Source organism: Pangasianodon hypophthalmus, chromosome 18 (genome assembly GCF_027358585.1).
Source record: "Pangasianodon hypophthalmus isolate fPanHyp1 chromosome 18, fPanHyp1.pri, whole genome shotgun sequence".
In the NCBI taxonomy this organism is placed as follows: domain Eukaryota; kingdom Metazoa; phylum Chordata; class Actinopteri; order Siluriformes; family Pangasiidae; genus Pangasianodon; species Pangasianodon hypophthalmus.
Window position 1 is genome coordinate 5,582,044 of NC_069727.1, and position 17,452 is coordinate 5,599,495.

Consider the following 17,452-nt stretch of genomic DNA (forward strand, 5'->3'; position numbering starts at 1 on the left):
GCTTATAGAAGAACAATTTTGTTATAATCGAACATCACTTCCGGATTGAAGCCAGTGAACGGTTGAGGCCACGCCCCTCAGACTGGTGCTGATGCTGAGCAGAGAGAGAGAGAGAGAGAGAGAGAGAGATTCGTGGCATTACATCACTTCAGGAGAATGTGATTGGCTGGCGATCAAGGCGCCTGCAGTCCTGCACGTCTTCGCCATAACAACCGAGACTAAGCTGCGTGATATCAAATGCATCTTTTTCTATAGACAAACACAAGGAATTAATTGGATTGACATTCGAGTCCTTGGCTGGGAAGATGGCAGAAAGCGAGGTGGACACGCCGAGCACCCCGATAGAGTATGAGAGCAAATACTTCGAGCATCATGGAGTTCGCCTTCCTCCTTTCTGTCGAGGGAAGATGGACGAGATCGCCAACTTCTCCCTCCGAAGTAGCGACATATGGATTGTTACTTATCCAAAATCAGGTAAGCATGCGGGTGTGTCCTGGAATCGCTTCATGAATTCCTCTCAGAGTTACAGTGCCTTCTGTCTTCTTGTGCTGCTATTGTGGGTGGATGCTGTAGGGCTGTTGTTTATGAGGAATAAAACACAACAGCAACAACAACAACAACAAACACAACAACACCACACTTGTACAGCAATGCATTTTATTTCATTCTGAATAATCTTGTCCAGATGTGTGTATGAATATGAATTTATTACTGGAGCAGGATTTTTTTTCCTGACGCAGTAGGCCTATATAATGCGAAAAGCCTTATGGTTTGATTTAATCCTAGATTTTTTGGTCTAGGATTCATTTTTTTCTGATATATATGTATGTGTGTGTGTGTGTGTGTGTGTTTGTATACTCAGGTACTAATTGCGTCAATAAACTTTGGAGTCAAAACCAATAACTAATGACTTTCATTAAAAAAAAAAGTTTATTTCCCCAACAACAACAAAAAAAAAGAATCGTGCTGGATTAAAGGAAGGGAGTGGAGGAGAGGAGTAGCAGTGTGTGTGAAAGGACACACTCCCTCCACAGCTAGTCCAGTGTTTACATCTGGTTTTTTTTGCCGTGCGTCATGAACCTGACGCGCGCTCAGATGCGGGCCTGCTGCGGAGAGTGTGCGTGACGCGCGGTGATCACTCGGGTGGGTCCCGTTCAGCGCAAAGCCTCCTGGGAATCTAAGCCCAGCATTTCCTCTTGCCACTTTCTCTCCCAACATGTAGCCTGCATGCACAATGAAAGTGTTTACAATTCCCAATAGAAAAATCACATGAAAGTCACGTGAATAATCCCATGATTCATATGTGAAATTTGTCTGCTTGTGATCTGTACACACTTCACATGTTATGTTTCATACTTTTTTTTCACATGTAGTGCATGTGGTTTTAGCTTCACATGCAATCTCGAACACTATTTATTTTCATGTGTATAAGGCATGAGGTTTTATTTTCACATGTGATTTTTACACATGATTCATTTAACATGTTTGTTTACACATGATTCATTTTTGTTCACATTATTTTTACATAATTTGTTAGTTTCACATGTGATTGTTACTTGAGTTATTAATTATAACGTGATTTTTGCTCAGTTCATTCATTTTCACATGTGATCTTTATATTTAATATATGATTTTACATGATTCATTTATTTTCATGTGATTTTTTACACAATTAATTTTTGCTCACTTTATTTTTACATCATTCATTAGTTTTCACATGTGATTGTTACTTGATTCACTTTCACATGTTATTTTTGGTCAGTTCATAAATTTTCACATGAGATCTTTACATGTGATTAATATATTTTTAATTTATGGTTTTTACATGATTCATTTATTTTCATATGATTTTTTTTTACACATGATTCCTTCATGTTCATATGTGATTTTTTTACATGATTCATTTATTTTACACATTACACGATTCATTTTTGTTCACATTATTTTTGTATCATTCATTAGTTTTCACATGTGACTGTTAGAAGATTCATTCATTTTCACATGTGATCTTTACATGTGATTTATTTTTTTTTACACATGATATGATTCATTTATTTTCATGTGATTTTTTTTTACGTTTCAATTATTTTTACATGTGCTTTTTTACACGATTCATTTTTGTTCATGTTATTTTTACATCATTCATTAGTTTTCACATGTGATTTGTTTATTTTTTTACGGACGACATGATTCATTTATTTTCATGTGATTTTTTTTTTTTTTTTTTTTTTTTTTTACAAATGATTCATTTTTTCCACATGATTTCTTTTACACATGATTCATTTATGTTCATATGTGGTTTTTTTTACATGATTCATTTATGTTTACATTATTTTTACACACCATTCATTTATGTTCACATGAAATTTTATTTACAAATGATTAGGTTTTTTTCACATGATTTTTACATACAGTTAATTTACTTTCACATATGAATGTTACATATGATTAATTTATTTTAACAGGTATTTTTTTTACACATGATTTTACTCATGATTCATTTTTTTTATATCATTCATCAGTTTTCATATGTGATTGTGACGTGATTAATTTTCACACCTATTCTTTACATGATTATTTTGTATGTATGATTTTACATGATATATTTATTTTCACCTGTGATTTATACGTTTAATTTATTATTACTTGAGTTCATATGTGAAATTTCATATTGAAATGTTTTTCCACTTACAAAATCACATGTAAAAAAACCCTGATGATTACATGAGAAATGTATGTGATTTTTCTGTAAGGGCTCCAGTGCAGGAGTGCTAATGCAGTGTAGGTGCTAATTCAATGTTGTAGGCATTAATTAAACACTGGGCATCTTGTATCTATATAAGGCTCTATAAATTGTATATTAACCTTGCGCATTAGGAAGTATGCAACTTGATATAAACAGGAAGTGGCAGATACATTAAGGAGATTCACTCTCAGCACTTATTTCATTGCCTGCACATTTAATGTGAACGTTAGACAGGAAGAAAAGCAGCCTGGTTTCTCTGGGGACCTTGATACAGCCTCGATATAACCACAGCCAGATCAGCTATAGCCGAGCTAGAACCTGATCCGAGAGAGTGCGAGAGGCAAAGACAGACTCAGAGACTCCAAATAAGAAAGATAAAGAGCAAGGCTGTGCAGGACAAAAATATCTGCGAGAGGGGCTGAAATCACCTGATTCCAATCTTACTTATATTGTGCTTACATTCAAAATTATTGGCACCCTTGCATTTATCAAGCTGGATACTAACAAGGTTATTTGTAAATTGTTCACAGGAGCATTTGCAGAAGAAATATAGTATTCATGAAAATCCAGTTCATTTGAAAAAGCATTCATATATTCCTGAGCTTGTATACATTTACACATAAGGAGACTCACCAACATGAACCTCGACTGATCATACAGCTGCAAAAGATACAATTTGAATGAGCTGCTGCAATTTTATATTTGGATTATGCTGTCAAGTTTAAATCGCTTATTTATTTCTTGAAAGAAAGCAATTAAAAACAAATACACAAATTACTATTCAAGCCATTCAATTAGGACAAAATTAATGACACCCTATAAAAGGTGAAAGAGTCTATGTCTATGGTACATTATTGGAAGATTTAGCATACACCACTCTTTTACTGTTTAGTCGTCATTTTGTCATTCTCTCTGAGCTTTGCCTTTTATGGATTTTGGTGGGCGTCACTCAATGGAATTCAGCTGTAACATGAATGCGTTTGGTAATTGGCTTTTATCAACATATGCATGTGAGTATGAAGAAAATCAGCATTATTGAAAAATTTGCAAATCTGGCAGACATTTTTGTTTGGTTTGGCCTATGAAAATATTTACACACAACTTTACAAAAAGATTGATAAATGAGGCCCATAATTAAAATTGTGCCTTCAGCAGCAGAAGTCAAATACTCAACTACACAGTTGACCTGAAACAAGCTAAAAGCAGCCATATAGTGGATATAAAAACAACAAGCAGTTAAAATATGGTTAAACACAAAGTTTTAGAAGTCTGGAGCAGTTGAAAATTAGCCAAATAAGTAACATATGCATAGGTGGTTCTACCAAAGGAAACTCTTAAAGAATGAGGGTTATTAATAGGATTTTTCAGTTGTTCAACCTATTCAGGCAGACAATGTATGCAAATAGTCATAGCAAGCATAGGCAAAAGGGCAATCTATAATCTGGATGGCTATTGGTAAACAAGGCAGGGTAACAACAGGACAGTCAGGAGCAACACTCAAAAATGACACAAACAATAGAGTTGGCAAGACTTTGCAAAAACGCTGAGGATTGCATGGGATTATATATGAGTGAACCTGGAAGTGAAACTGGATGTGATTGAGGCACTGTGCTAGTACTCAGGGGACATCGACATCTGCTGGTGACGAGGGGGATCTTTGGAAGTTAACATCAGAGCAGTTAAGATAATGACCCCAAACAAACATCCAGATCAACACAGAAATGGTTTCAGACACTAAATCAATGTTTTGTAATGAATGTCACAGTCTCTGGCTTTTAATTCTTTTAAAAACCTGTAAATTGGAAAGGACAGTCCTCATGCACAAATCTAACAAAGTAAAGGAGCTTGAAATGTTGTGTATGAACATCAGAGTGGTTCACAATCCTATACATTATGATGTTATACATTTTTTTTAACACATTTTCATGCCGGTTGCCAGTGAGTATGGAGTTTATTTTACATTGTCTCACACCAGCACCAGTTATGACAAACCATTACAGACAGACCCAAGCTAATGTGTTCTGCAATTTAGGAATGTGTGTGTGTTCCAAGAAGGGAGAAAAAAACAACAACAGTGGCATTGAGTTAAAAATAGGTCCCCTTGTTGATGGCTGTGAAGTCATGCGTGGGAAAAAGAAAGCCTCTACACTAGCCATTAGACACAAATGACCATATTTCCTGAAGGTGCTAATGCACACTAAATGGCTATCAGATGCATTTTAGCAGATTGGCAGTAGGCTGGAATTGGTTGTGTTAAATTAGACTCTAGAACCCATGTAGATGCCTTGATTATACTGAATTTACCGATTACTATTGAATACTGAATGTATATTGTATTCAGAGAGCACAGAGATTTGTTTTACCACTGACAGATTTCTATTCATTCATTCATCAAATTCAGTGGATCAGGAGCCTATCCGGGATCAGTGTGCACAAGGCAGCAACCATTATACCAGGGCTAATAATAAGGAGATGGTTGTTGTGATGTGTTGTTATTTAACAAAGAAAAACAATTAATTGTTGCTTTGAAAGTTTCTGTAAGGTGTTTAGTCAACATTTACGGAAGGAGTCTCCAGTGTCAGTGCTTTGTAGCAGTCAGCAATAAACTTGTAACTTTTACTACTATATTTTCAGACAATTTTTCAGGACGGAGGAGTTTGTGTTTTTTTAGTAACAAGCTGCATTTTTTTTTAAAAAAAAAAAGAACAAATAAAGGCTGATGAGGGAATAACTGTTTATATATGCTGTAATGTAAGTGATAACAGGAGCTGTTTCAGTTTGATTGTCACCGTATTTTGTGCTGTGTATAGAATATGTCCTAAATCATCACACTCACGTATAGGCCACAGGTTAGACTAAGTCTACTCAGATGCCACAGAGTTTTCCCACTTCCATTTGTCCATACATAATAATAATATTTAGCTGCTTCTTGTTTGGTTTGTGGTCTAAATACATTGCTCCTGAGACATGTGCAACTTTCAGCCTTCTTATTAATTCACTATATACTGTATATAATGAGTACATTAATATATATATATATATATATATATATATATATATATATATATATATATGTATATGTATATATATATATATATATATGTATGTATAGCTGTCTTTAAAAAAATAATAAAAAAATAAAAAAACTTTTTCCTGTCACAAAGGTACGAGCCTGCTGCAGGAGGTAGTGTATCTAGTGAGCCAGGGGGTGGACCCAGATGAAATTGGACTCATGAATATTGATGAGCAACTTCCAGTGTTGGAGTATCCTCAGCCTGGTTTAGATATTATACAGGTACGCGCCCATACACACACTAAATGATGCACTCAATGATGCAATCAATAATTAGAGAGTAAAGTTGTTTTAAACCATTACGTCACACATTTTGTTCAGTTATGTAACAAAGAGCAAGAAAACCTTTCCTTCAGCAGTAAAAGCTGTGCGTCAGGACTTCAACTTTACCCCCCGAGATAAAATCGAATTGTATTTTTGCTTTTGGTGTGATGTTGCAGGAGCTGACATCACCTCGATTGATCAAAAGTCACCTGCCGTATCGCTTCCTCCCCACGGCCATGCATAACGGCGAGGGCAAGGTATAACGACATATCGGTTTGTCATCTTAAGTGTACACACTGATCCTGGCTTCCTTCACAGATGCCAGTGAGCTTGTATCTGTGTGTATGTACTTCAGGTTATCTACATGGCCAGGAATCCTAAAGATCTGGTGGTCTCCTACTACCAGTTTCACCGCTCTTTAAGAACCATGAGCTACCGTGGAACCTTTCAGGAGTTCTGTCGGCGCTTTATGAATGACAAGTGTGAGTGAGTTATACTCCAAAAAAAAAAGTCTGGTGGAGTCAAAATAAGCACAGAAATGAATTAGGAAAACACTGACAATGTTTTCTCTCTCTCTCCCTGCAGTAGGATATGGCTCCTGGTTTGAGCATGTGCAGGAATTCTGGGAACATCGCATGGACTCCAATGTCCTCTTTCTAAAATATGAGGATATGTACAAGGTACATGCCTTACAAGTCTGTTACCACACACACACACACACACACACACAATACCATGGTTGTTTACATTTACATTACATTTATGGCATTTGGCCAACGCCCTTATCCAGAAAGACTTACATTTACCTTATTATCACTAGGGTTGTTTATCACTGGGGTGCTATCTGTCTTTCCAAAGGTCAGTGTACAAAATCTATAGGCAGAAAAACACTCACAGGCATTTCTCTATGACTATATGTCTATCAGTGTATCTGATATCTAGTATTGAGAACTGTTATTTAATGATAAGAGGGTACATCTCTATGAGTGAGGGTTATAGTATGCTGTTTTATCTGTTTGGATTTATCTATGGGAAGAAACATTACGAGTAATGGTACTAAAGTCCAATGTTGACAACACACAAACATAGAAGACACTGTCTTTGATACAGCAGGTGCGTTTGGAAGAAGAGCTAATATCATGAACCAGGGTTGCTATGTTGCAGCAAAATTTCCACAAAAGACCTATCCCAAAACATTCGGGCACTGGAAAAGAGAGACACATTTTTTTTTGTTTTTTTGTCTCTGCTTTTGGGGCGAAATAAGGTCACCATGGTGCGCACGCATTTCTAATGTAAGGACATTCTCCACACCATAATCCCCCTTTCACTCTCCCAATCTTTGCAATATATCTTAACATAGAAATGGTTCTGTACATCATATACACACTGTAGCATGTACAGTTTGCCTTCATTTATGGAAAAATGTATTAGATTTAATTCTGATTATTTGCTATAAAGCAAGATCTTAGTGGCTGTGGAGGATTTTTAAACTAGCCCAATCTGGTGTAAAAATGTGATCTATCTATCTATCTACCTATCTATCTATCTATCTATTTGTCTATCTTCGTTGCTCAACACCCACCCATCAGTGGAAAGGGAAACTGTGCATAAAAAGGGGTTAAAGTTTCTAAATGCACCAACAAGCCAGCTTGGTTGGGATGAAGGTCGAAGTGACAACTAAGCAAGTTTACACAGTGTATAGTGCAGCACCTGATCTATACATATACAGTATATATCATATACCTAATCAGTGGAATCTCCCACTGGGACTGAGCAAGTAGGGTTTAACCTTTAGCACAGTTCTACACAGTGTCCACATCCTCATCCCAAACACACACACACACACACACACACACACACACACACACGCTCCCCTTCTCAGTCTGATAAAAACAGGAACAGAACAGTCTGTTTTCTCTCTCTGCCCCTATTTAGCCTACAGGAGCTTTACATTACAGGCTGCAGCCCAAGAGCAATGCAAACTGGGAAACACACACAAACACACACACACAGGTTACACATGTCCCAGTATCGGCTCATGTTCTTGGCTAGACCTTGAACCCACACCTCGAATATTCACTTGGGTTTTAGTGACTGAGATTTATTTTATTTTATAATTAGAGCAACAAATATTTCATGTGAATAATAATATTGAATGAATGTTGAGCTGAGATGTTATGAATGTGTTATGTAGACATTTTTCAAATAAAATATTAGTTCCATTCAAAAATTGTGATACAGGTTGATATGACATGACACCAAATTAATTATCCTAATATTTGGGAAGTTTTGCAGTTTTGTAGAACATATATCCTGAGAAAACAATTAAAAATGACTTACCGTGGGAAAAAACTGAAATAATATACATATATATTTTAAAATGATATTGTGTGTATGATTACGTAGGCTAAGTGTGTTAATGTACGTTTTCGGACTTTTCTCTGTCTGAATCTCTCTCTCTCTCTCTCTCTCTCTCTCTCTCTCTCCTGGGTCCCTCAGGATCTGGGTACGCTGGTGGAACAGTTGGCACGGTTCCTGGGTATCTCGTGTGATAAGGCTCAGCTGGAGAGCATGGTGGAGAGCTGCAATCAGCTCATTGAGCAGTGCTGTAACTCAGAGGCTCTGTCCATCTGCAGGGGTGAGACACAGACACACAGACAGAGAGACAGACAAAGACACACAGACAGACACACAGACAGACACAGAAAGAGAGACAGACACACAGACAGAGACTAGGAGACAAGTGATGAGATTCTGTAAGGACATTTGGGCACAGGGTTTGTTTTTGGGTACATGATTCAGTGAATGCTGTACATACAGGGCCTCTGCTCCTTGGTCACATCATATTTAATCTGTCAGAGCTATTGTGAGGAAGGGACAGAGATTCCCAGATTCCCAGTTTTCCAGTGGCTGCAGGCTGTCCTGGATACTCTCTACCATTCACATCTGAAGCCAGCTCAGCATTTCCTGCCAAAGGCAGAACATTTTAGAACTTTCATTTTAAACATGCTCTTGACTACATTCCCTCATGACTTAGAAGTATGATACACCTTCGTCACATGCGAGACCACATGCAGCACATAAAGAGAAGGATGTAGTCTACAGTAATGTTAACTGAATCCCTCAGGCATCCCCACATCGAACAAAAGTCCCTTAAAAATGAACATATCTGACCAATCCATAAGTTGTTGAATGAGGCTTCTTTCAAGGTGAAGCAAAGTTGGCTAGCATATATATAAAAAAACCCCAGTAAGAACCAGATTCTCTGATGTTTTTGTTCTTCAGCTCCATCATGTGGTCACAAAGTGTATTGCTGGATGTAAATGATCTCATTTAATCATAAGATAATTTTCAGACATCATTTTGAATTTTATTTAATTTTGTGCTTTTAATTAGTGCTTTAATTTATAAATGTATTCATTAAAGCCTAAGGCAGAATGTAACTAGCAGGGTACTTGGTCTGGCACAGAAAACCTTCCCCCCATACACTAGTACACTAGTTTGTGCAAATTCAGAGTATGGTTCTTATCCAGTGAGCACTGACTAATCAGAAACAACCAAGAACTTTTATTACTGGGCATCAGTTTAAGGATTTTTGGTCAAATTGTCCTATAAAACAATGTTGTTGTTGATCTGTATTTGGTTGGTCCACACTGATTTGTCCTCTAAACATATATACATCCTTTTTTGGTTTATATAAAGATTTAATGTCTTGTATATAACAACAGTATTTGTCTTCTCTAAATCTTTGGAGATAAAATATATTACAAACCTTCCCTCTGGCTGAATTCAGGACGTCCCACTGACATCCTTTTCATGGCAATTTAAATGTCTTTGTGCTTACTGGGATAGATATACTAGTATATCAGATTTAATGTGTTACATGTTTTATTTGTGAGCATTTCTGTTGAAATTGATCATTTTGTTGATTTCATTTGCATTTATTGTTTCATCATTTACTGTTTTTTTATGTTTAGTTTTTTTTTCCTTTTAGTGCATGGATTCTTTGCTTGTCTTGATGGTGAGAAGTGATGAGCATGCAGTAGGGTCTTAGATAAACAATGAGCATGGAGAAAGAGAGAGAGAGAGAGAGACAGGTGGAGTGAGAAACAAGGTGAGTGTGGGTGCGACAGAAACACCTACTAATACCTGGCTCTTCTTTACAAACAAGGGATGTGAATGTCTTTATTGACTTGATATTTGTAATGAATCTGCTGTGTAAGGACTTGCTGTTATAGGAAAGTAACCAACAGGGTGGTGTAGCAGAGCTCTTGTTAACACCTCAGATTTGATTATTTACCAGTAACAGCATGTTCTGAGGTGTTTTATTTCTTTTATGCCACAGCAATTTGCCAGTGATGATTTTTTTTTTTTTTAAATTAAGTGATGATACTTTATAATTTCTATCCAGTTACAGATTGTCATGTTACTGAGAACCCGAAAAGCCCTCAAACCTGGAAATCTAAAAGTTACAGCTTTACCTTTGACTGTTATAAAGCACTAAGACTGGAGACTCCTTCCATAAATGTCACATAAACATCTTCTCAGAGAAAGCATAACATTAAGTATGTTTTTTTAATCTGCTTATGTGGAGCATCTGCCATAAAAGTCCCTGTACAACTATAGAATCAAGTATTCAAAAGTGCTGTGGTGTAAATAGGTATAATACCGTATATCCTTAAGTCCTCATTATGGGAAGCCTGGTGTAATTCAGTATAATCACTGTAGCAGATATAAAAGCGTGTTAATTAACAGTCTATATGTTGCTTCAGGTCGGGTGGGCTTGTGGAAGGACATCTTCACTGTGTCCATGAATGACAAGTTTGATGCCGTGTACCGACAGAAGATGGGGAAGTCTGATCTTACCTTTGATTTTGGTCTGTGAATGAACCACATGGCGAACAGGACTCAACCAATCAGACCAACCTGCTCTGCTTGACACTGTCTGCACTCGCTAGAATGGCCCCTCATACACCTTTCACCTCTTCACCCTCCCTTCCCTCCCTTCCCAATTTCATCTCCGGCCTGACTTAGCTTATGTGTTAAAAAAAAAAAAAAAAGGTTGCTCCTTGATAGAAGACTTGAATCAGCACGTGTAACACAGCGAAGGTAAATTTGATCCAAAGTCGATATGTAAAGATATTTTCTGCCTGGAGCTTCATCATCAAGTGTGTTTGCAGCGTGTTTGTGTAATCCAGTGCATCAGCAATGCTTTAATGCTTTAGCCTGGTGACAAGTGTGAGTAAAATGCTTGGTGCATTACATATTGTATAGAGCTCTTCTTATAGTACCCATTTATGAAATGTATATTTATCAAATATGGGAAATGTCATTTATATTCTATACACTAAAACCTCATTACAATGTCTGAGAGATATTCGGAAAAGTTTTCAGTTTGCTTGATTTCTTAGCTTTTCGTAAAATAATTGGCAAGATGATATATTATATATGCATTCAACCAATCACAGGTCTGTGTCCTGGCACTGAAAGGTGTGACAGATATAAATATTTGTAAAGTCAATCACCTTTGTTTCTGAGAATACTGATAATCTGATAAATATTGTTTGTTTGCTGAAGTGAACAGTATTACAGATTATGTTTCTACACATGTGCATGCATACTTCCCAGTTTACTGTCTGAGTGTGTAAGTGTGTGTGTGCGTATGAGTGGCATTGATTCTTTTAAGCAATATTTTATCATTTACAGCAGCCTGGTATATTGTGTAAGCGCTATGTTGATAGAGTCAGGATAATGCTTTCTGCTCCAAGCTCAGTATCTCCACTTCACTTCCTTCATCTGTCTAAAAGGTTAGGACAGACAGAGTGGGGGTGGACAAATCGATTAGCAAATTGATTAGCGAGCCCACTGGGCAAGTAAAAGCTCTAATGTGCTGCTCAGTCAAACGTTTTGATTCCCTAGTAATTTAACTGACTAGGCTAAAAAGTGGTAGCTAACATTATGTAATAAAGTATGGAGAATATGGCTATGACTCAGCCATAGTCATTATCCTTTTCTAAGAAAGGGTCCAATCGAGTCGCATATCATGTTTGTGCCCTCAAGAAAAAGCCAGCAAGTCACTGGTCAAGGTTCAAGGTTCTTTATTTGTCACATACATTACATACATGTGATGTATTAATGTAGTGAAATGTTTTTCCTTAGTGCCTCGTCCCACAGTGCAACAGTGATACATAATAAAACAGAATATAATGTTGAATAAAAGCCGAATGGTCAACGCTTGGGCTGTAAGTAGCCCAACTTTACTGTACTTTACGCTACAATTTATTTTGCTCTGTTTTTTAACATCTCAAAATAATGAGATGTTAACTTGAATTTATGAGTAATTAAAGAATGAGATATTGTTGAAATAACAACATATCTTCAAACGAGATAACTCAAAATTACGATATAACCTGAAATGAGATAACCTGAAATAATATCTTGAAGTAACAAGTTAATAACTTTTAAATAAATAATAAATAACTGCATATCTTGAAACTCTAAATATTGACATAATATATTAAAAAGAGACAACCCAAAATAATGATATTATATCTTGAAACAAGATGATGTTCTTTTGGCTGATGATTGGTTATTTGATTTAGCACAGGTTTTATGCTGGATGCCCTTCCTGGCACAACCCTCTCGTTTCATCTGGGCTTAAGACTGGCACTGCGAGTGCACTGGCTTGCGCAACCCCAGTGCCTAGGTTGGTTGGTTCCTTGCCTGGGAATCAAACCCAGGGCGTGTCACTGGTCTTTAGCCACTAGACCACCAGGGAACAATTATAGCTCGAAATGAGATAATGACACAATATTTTAAAATGAGATAACTCAAAATAATGACTTAACATCTTGAAGTAGCAAGATAATAACTCAAAATAATATCTTGAAACAAGATAACTAAAATAACAACATATCTTGAAATTAGATAATTCGAAATAACATCTTGAAAAGAGATGACATATCTTGAAATAACATAAGAACTTGATATAATGATATAATACCTATTGATATAATGTCTTTATAATGAATTAAGTTGAAATGGCAAAATAATAAGATCTTAAGTTAAAATGACGACTTGATATAATGAAATATTAAGCAAAATTACAACAGAATATCTTGAAATAGCCAGTTCTTCGGTTAAAATTAAGTCAAAATAATGACATGGCACTGAGGTGTGTGCTGTAGTTACCGGATCAAGGGGCTCACACCAACCTTGAAGCACACTGCATTTAAATATAGACAACAAATTAAAAACGCTTTTGTGAAAGTCTGTACTGAGAAATATTGGTTCCTTCTCTGGTTGCTGAACGAGAGGAGAAAAAAAAAACGCTGGTGATGAATAAAAAATGAATAGCTCAGATAAGTAATCTGATTTGTCCACCCCTGGAGAGTGTGACAGCTTACACAAAAATACACTACACCATAGTGTGTCTATGAATGACACGCTGTTTCTGTTCTAAACACTCAGTCAAGCTCATTAATATCATGCAGCTATATTACACATTATTAATGTAAAACGTCCTACTCGAAGATTTTAGAGCTCGAGGCCCCTCTACACATGCCGTTAATGAGATCTTCACAGTTTCTATCCTGACTTAAAAACACCTTACATCTTTATTGAAACCTTTCACATACTTGTTACATATCTCACAGATTTTCTTCTCTTTTTTTTTACTGTGCATTTTTACGGAGTTGCTGAGGTGACATGGTGGTTATATTTTAATAAGGTGTGACCATGAGTTAATATATTAAGGTTTCTGGAGATTCATTTCGTGGCCACAAAGCGCAAGGTGTCCAAAAACTATCTTTAAAACTTTGATACTAAATGGAAAATGTACTAACATGCATAGAATTGCAGTTCAAGGAAATTTAGACACACAAAAGTGTTTTTTCTTAAATTAACAAAGTTACAAAGGTTCACTATGAGCACTATGAGCACAGCTTAATGTGTTTCTCTGTACAATATGACAATCCTAGTATTTCTACACCTCCTGCTTAACTTTTTATGCTGGATAGAAGTTGCTAAGATCATTTTTGGACACTCTGTACTTTAACTCATGGCAAATACTGTATTATCAAATGAGTGAAACAAAGAAATCTCTTGATTTAGATCAGTGTGGATACTGGAACCTAAACACAGTGATGAGTGATAATCGTACACTTCAATCTTGAAATGAAGTATAAAGACGTTCTGGAGTCTCTGGCGTATTGACATTAGCCCACATCACCATAAGTGAATTTTAACCGAGGATTTCCACCAAATAATTAACTGGAGGCCTCATATTAAGTATGATGTTCTATAACACATGAACTCATGGGCTCAAGTTATGTAATTCATGGCCAAGACTTCAGTATCTTGTAGCCACAACATAATAATGCATGACCATGAGATACTTAAAGGCCTCAAAATATTAACTTGTGGTCTCAATATAATAATTTTTAGCCATGCCTTATTTTAATTAGAAAATGCTATCATTAGAAGATGAACAAGATCTCAGGTGAACATGGGACTAGATCTCGTACAATTTCATACAAATTAAGAACACTAATCCCACCCCCAAATCCTAATCCTAAACCTGACCTTTACCTTACATGTTGAATAATGCGAATAATTATAAAGCAGCAAGTGTAAGATCATACTGAAACCAAAATAATTTACAATCATTTATTTTTCAGTGCTTGAGGACACTTTTTTATCTTTCACTAGAGTATAATTTCAACTAGCTACAGTGGGGTCCAAAAGTCTGAGACCACACATTTCCAATTTTTCATTTAAAATTGGAAATAAACAGAAGGTTTTAGAATTTTGAAATATTTAAAAAATACAAAGAAAGTAAATGTTCAATATCTTGAATATTTAATATTCAAGATTTTGCACTATTTCCAGATCCCTATTTAAACATAAGCAAATGTGTGATATTGATCATGTTAACCGCTTTGTACAAAAGATCAGATTTTTCCTCATGCCTGATCTCTTCTATTGAAGCATGTGTTCAAACGACACTCCGATGGATTTGATCTAAAATGGATCATCAGGTTTCGCACAAACTTATGGAGTCCATGCCAGCTCGAGTGCACACTGTCATTAAAGCAAACCAAGGATGTACCAAATACTAAGAAACTCTGACATTCATGTAAATATTTCAAAGATTCTACTTTTCACTCAAGTTGTTGTCAATAATATAATTTTAAACTTTTAGACTGCACTATATATTCACTTATAATTAAAGTTTTGATTAAGAATATAATTTATTCATTCGCTTCTCATATTTGGACAAAATAAAGCTATAGATTTTATTTCAGTATAGAGTCAGACCTAATGCCTCAGTCTTGGAGCTGGTGTGTTGCCACATCCACAGTAACACCCTGCTATCAGTTACAGCTCCCAGCATCTCACAGAACTAGTGTGTACTAGTGTGTTCTCTGAGGCCAACACACTCTGTGCTGTATCTATAAGCCACTAGGTTAGCTGTTAGATGCTGTGTGGGAGTGGAGGGTCACTCAGTGCATTGTTTTTTTCCTGCCTGTTTGATGGTTTATTAATAAAGTTACATCTTTGAACCTTTTGCATATGTGCGTGTTTAATTCCACAATATAGCAATTTGTCTCTCAAATGAGTAACAGAGTTGAAAGTAAGACATTTCAGTGTTTTTTCAAAGCATTTGTTTTTTTTTTAGCAGAAAATACACATAAGGCTAAAGACATGAGGACATTAAGAACAATTATTTACTTGAAATATCATTGCAAATAACACACTTTTTTCTTCTGATGATATTCAGGAAATTCCAGTGAAAATACTGTAAAGGCTGTTTTCATGCTTTAAGTTATTTATTTGAAGCATGCACATAGATCGTTGTGAAGGACACTTATCTATATGTTTAACAGCCCAGAATCAATGATCAGTTTGCCAATGCTAATTTTTATTTACTACAGCATGAAACATATTTTTTTTTATCCATTTACAGTTATTTTCAAAGATCTGGAATGTCCGTGAAATAGGTTAGTTCCTATTATCTCTTACATTATAGCAGCTATAAACAGTCGTTCTCTCACCAGCATCTCTTTATTTCTCTGTCATGAATTTAACAACCCAACACAGCTTGTTACCCAGAATCCGAATGTCCTGAAGACTGTCTGAAAAATGGAAGGAACATTTTTACTTCTGATGGTTACGAAGCGCTGACAATGGAGACTCCTTCCAAAAACACAAAATAAATTTGTCCTTACGGAAAATGTAATCGGATTAATCCATGGAGCATCTGCCACACAAGTCACAGTGTACATTCTTACTGTATAAACAAAAAAGAACAAGTGCATTAATATAAGCCTGACTTACTAGCAGAGCTGCTGTTATAGAACATTCATTGAGAATTCAGCAGCACTGTGGTTTAATGAAAATAATAACACTTGATAGAAACAATGATAACATGATGCAACAACCTGCATGATGCACAGCAATGCAATACAAATCATAACTATATCTAAAATGGTCAAGAAGCTCTCTCTGTCACTAGAGGGCAGAAGAAGGCAGGGTAAGTGAAAAGAGAAGGATTTTGACAGTTCTCAAGACATATTTCAGGTCATAAATCATGGTGTATGGGGCAAAAGATAATAATATATTCTTAATCTATTATCTGAAACTGCTCAGTGATTCCAAGACCTAGTTCTGGAGTAGTGCTGCTATGAATATTTTGTTGTTTGCAATGTTTAACACGTCCAGTTAGTAAGCTAATTAACAGAATCCTACTGAGTCAATAAGAGTCAGTCATCAAACTGAATCAATCATCTAATGCATGGATATTGCAGGATAAATGTTTCCCACCAAATTCACACTAACTCACACAAACACACAACAGCAATCAAACCCAAGCAGACACAGCATGAGTTTCAGTCAGTTTTCCCTTTCCTGTCCTCTCACTCCATTTAATTTCCATGCGGCAGTAGGACTGCTCTGTAATTTCACTGCGAGTATCTCGGTGTTCCCTCCGGAGTGCTGCAGACAGACTGAGGATGTGGATGTGTGAGATGCAAAATAGTCATTCCTGGATTTCTTTCCTGGTGGAACCTGACTGTGTGTTTGTGAATGCAATCTGTCAGCATGTCTCCCTGTATCCATTTGCCTTTCTGGAAAGTGAATTGATTGAGTGTTGCATGTTGCACATCGGTTACACCTGCATATTTGTGTGTGTGTGTGTGTGTGTATGTTTTGTAAGGGTAACATATGCTCCATTTTTCACAGTTGGTTACTGAGAGTATTGTTTTACATGTCAGATTTTATATTTGAACATGCTTATATATACACTAAACATATACACTTACATACACACCAAACATCATCTTCAACTGTCCAGTTTCATTAATTCTGTG

The 17,452-nt window shown here is 36.2% G+C and overlaps 1 protein-coding gene across 1 annotated transcript; it reads left to right on the forward strand.

Moving 5' to 3' along the window:
- Nucleotides 1-120: 120 nt before the first annotated feature.
- On the forward strand, nucleotides 121-15,646 carry sult4a1 (sulfotransferase family 4A, member 1). The gene is made up of 7 exons (XM_053241911.1): nucleotides 121-474; nucleotides 5,911-6,041; nucleotides 6,260-6,340; nucleotides 6,439-6,565; nucleotides 6,669-6,763; nucleotides 8,583-8,721; nucleotides 10,856-15,646. The coding sequence occupies exons 1-7, from the start codon at nucleotides 306-308 to the stop codon at nucleotides 10,966-10,968; spliced, it is 855 nt and encodes a 284-aa protein (XP_053097886.1). The 5' UTR covers nucleotides 121-305; the 3' UTR covers nucleotides 10,969-15,646.
- The last annotated feature ends 1,806 nt before the right edge of the window (nucleotides 15,647-17,452 follow it).

What these genes read in the sequence shown, in the direction of transcription:
- sult4a1 (XM_053241911.1), top strand. Translation starts at nt 306, where the DNA reads ATGGCAGAAAGCGAGGTGGACACGCCGAGCACCCCGATAGAGTATGAG. An exon ending in TGCATAACGGCGAGGGCAAG is followed by an intron (nt 6,341 to 6,438) that starts GTATAACGACAT and finishes TATGTACTTCAG; the next exon opens with GTTATCTACATGGCCAGGAA. An exon ending in AATATGAGGATATGTACAAG is followed by an intron (nt 6,764 to 8,582) that starts GTACATGCCTTA and finishes TGGGTCCCTCAG; the next exon opens with GATCTGGGTACGCTGGTGGA.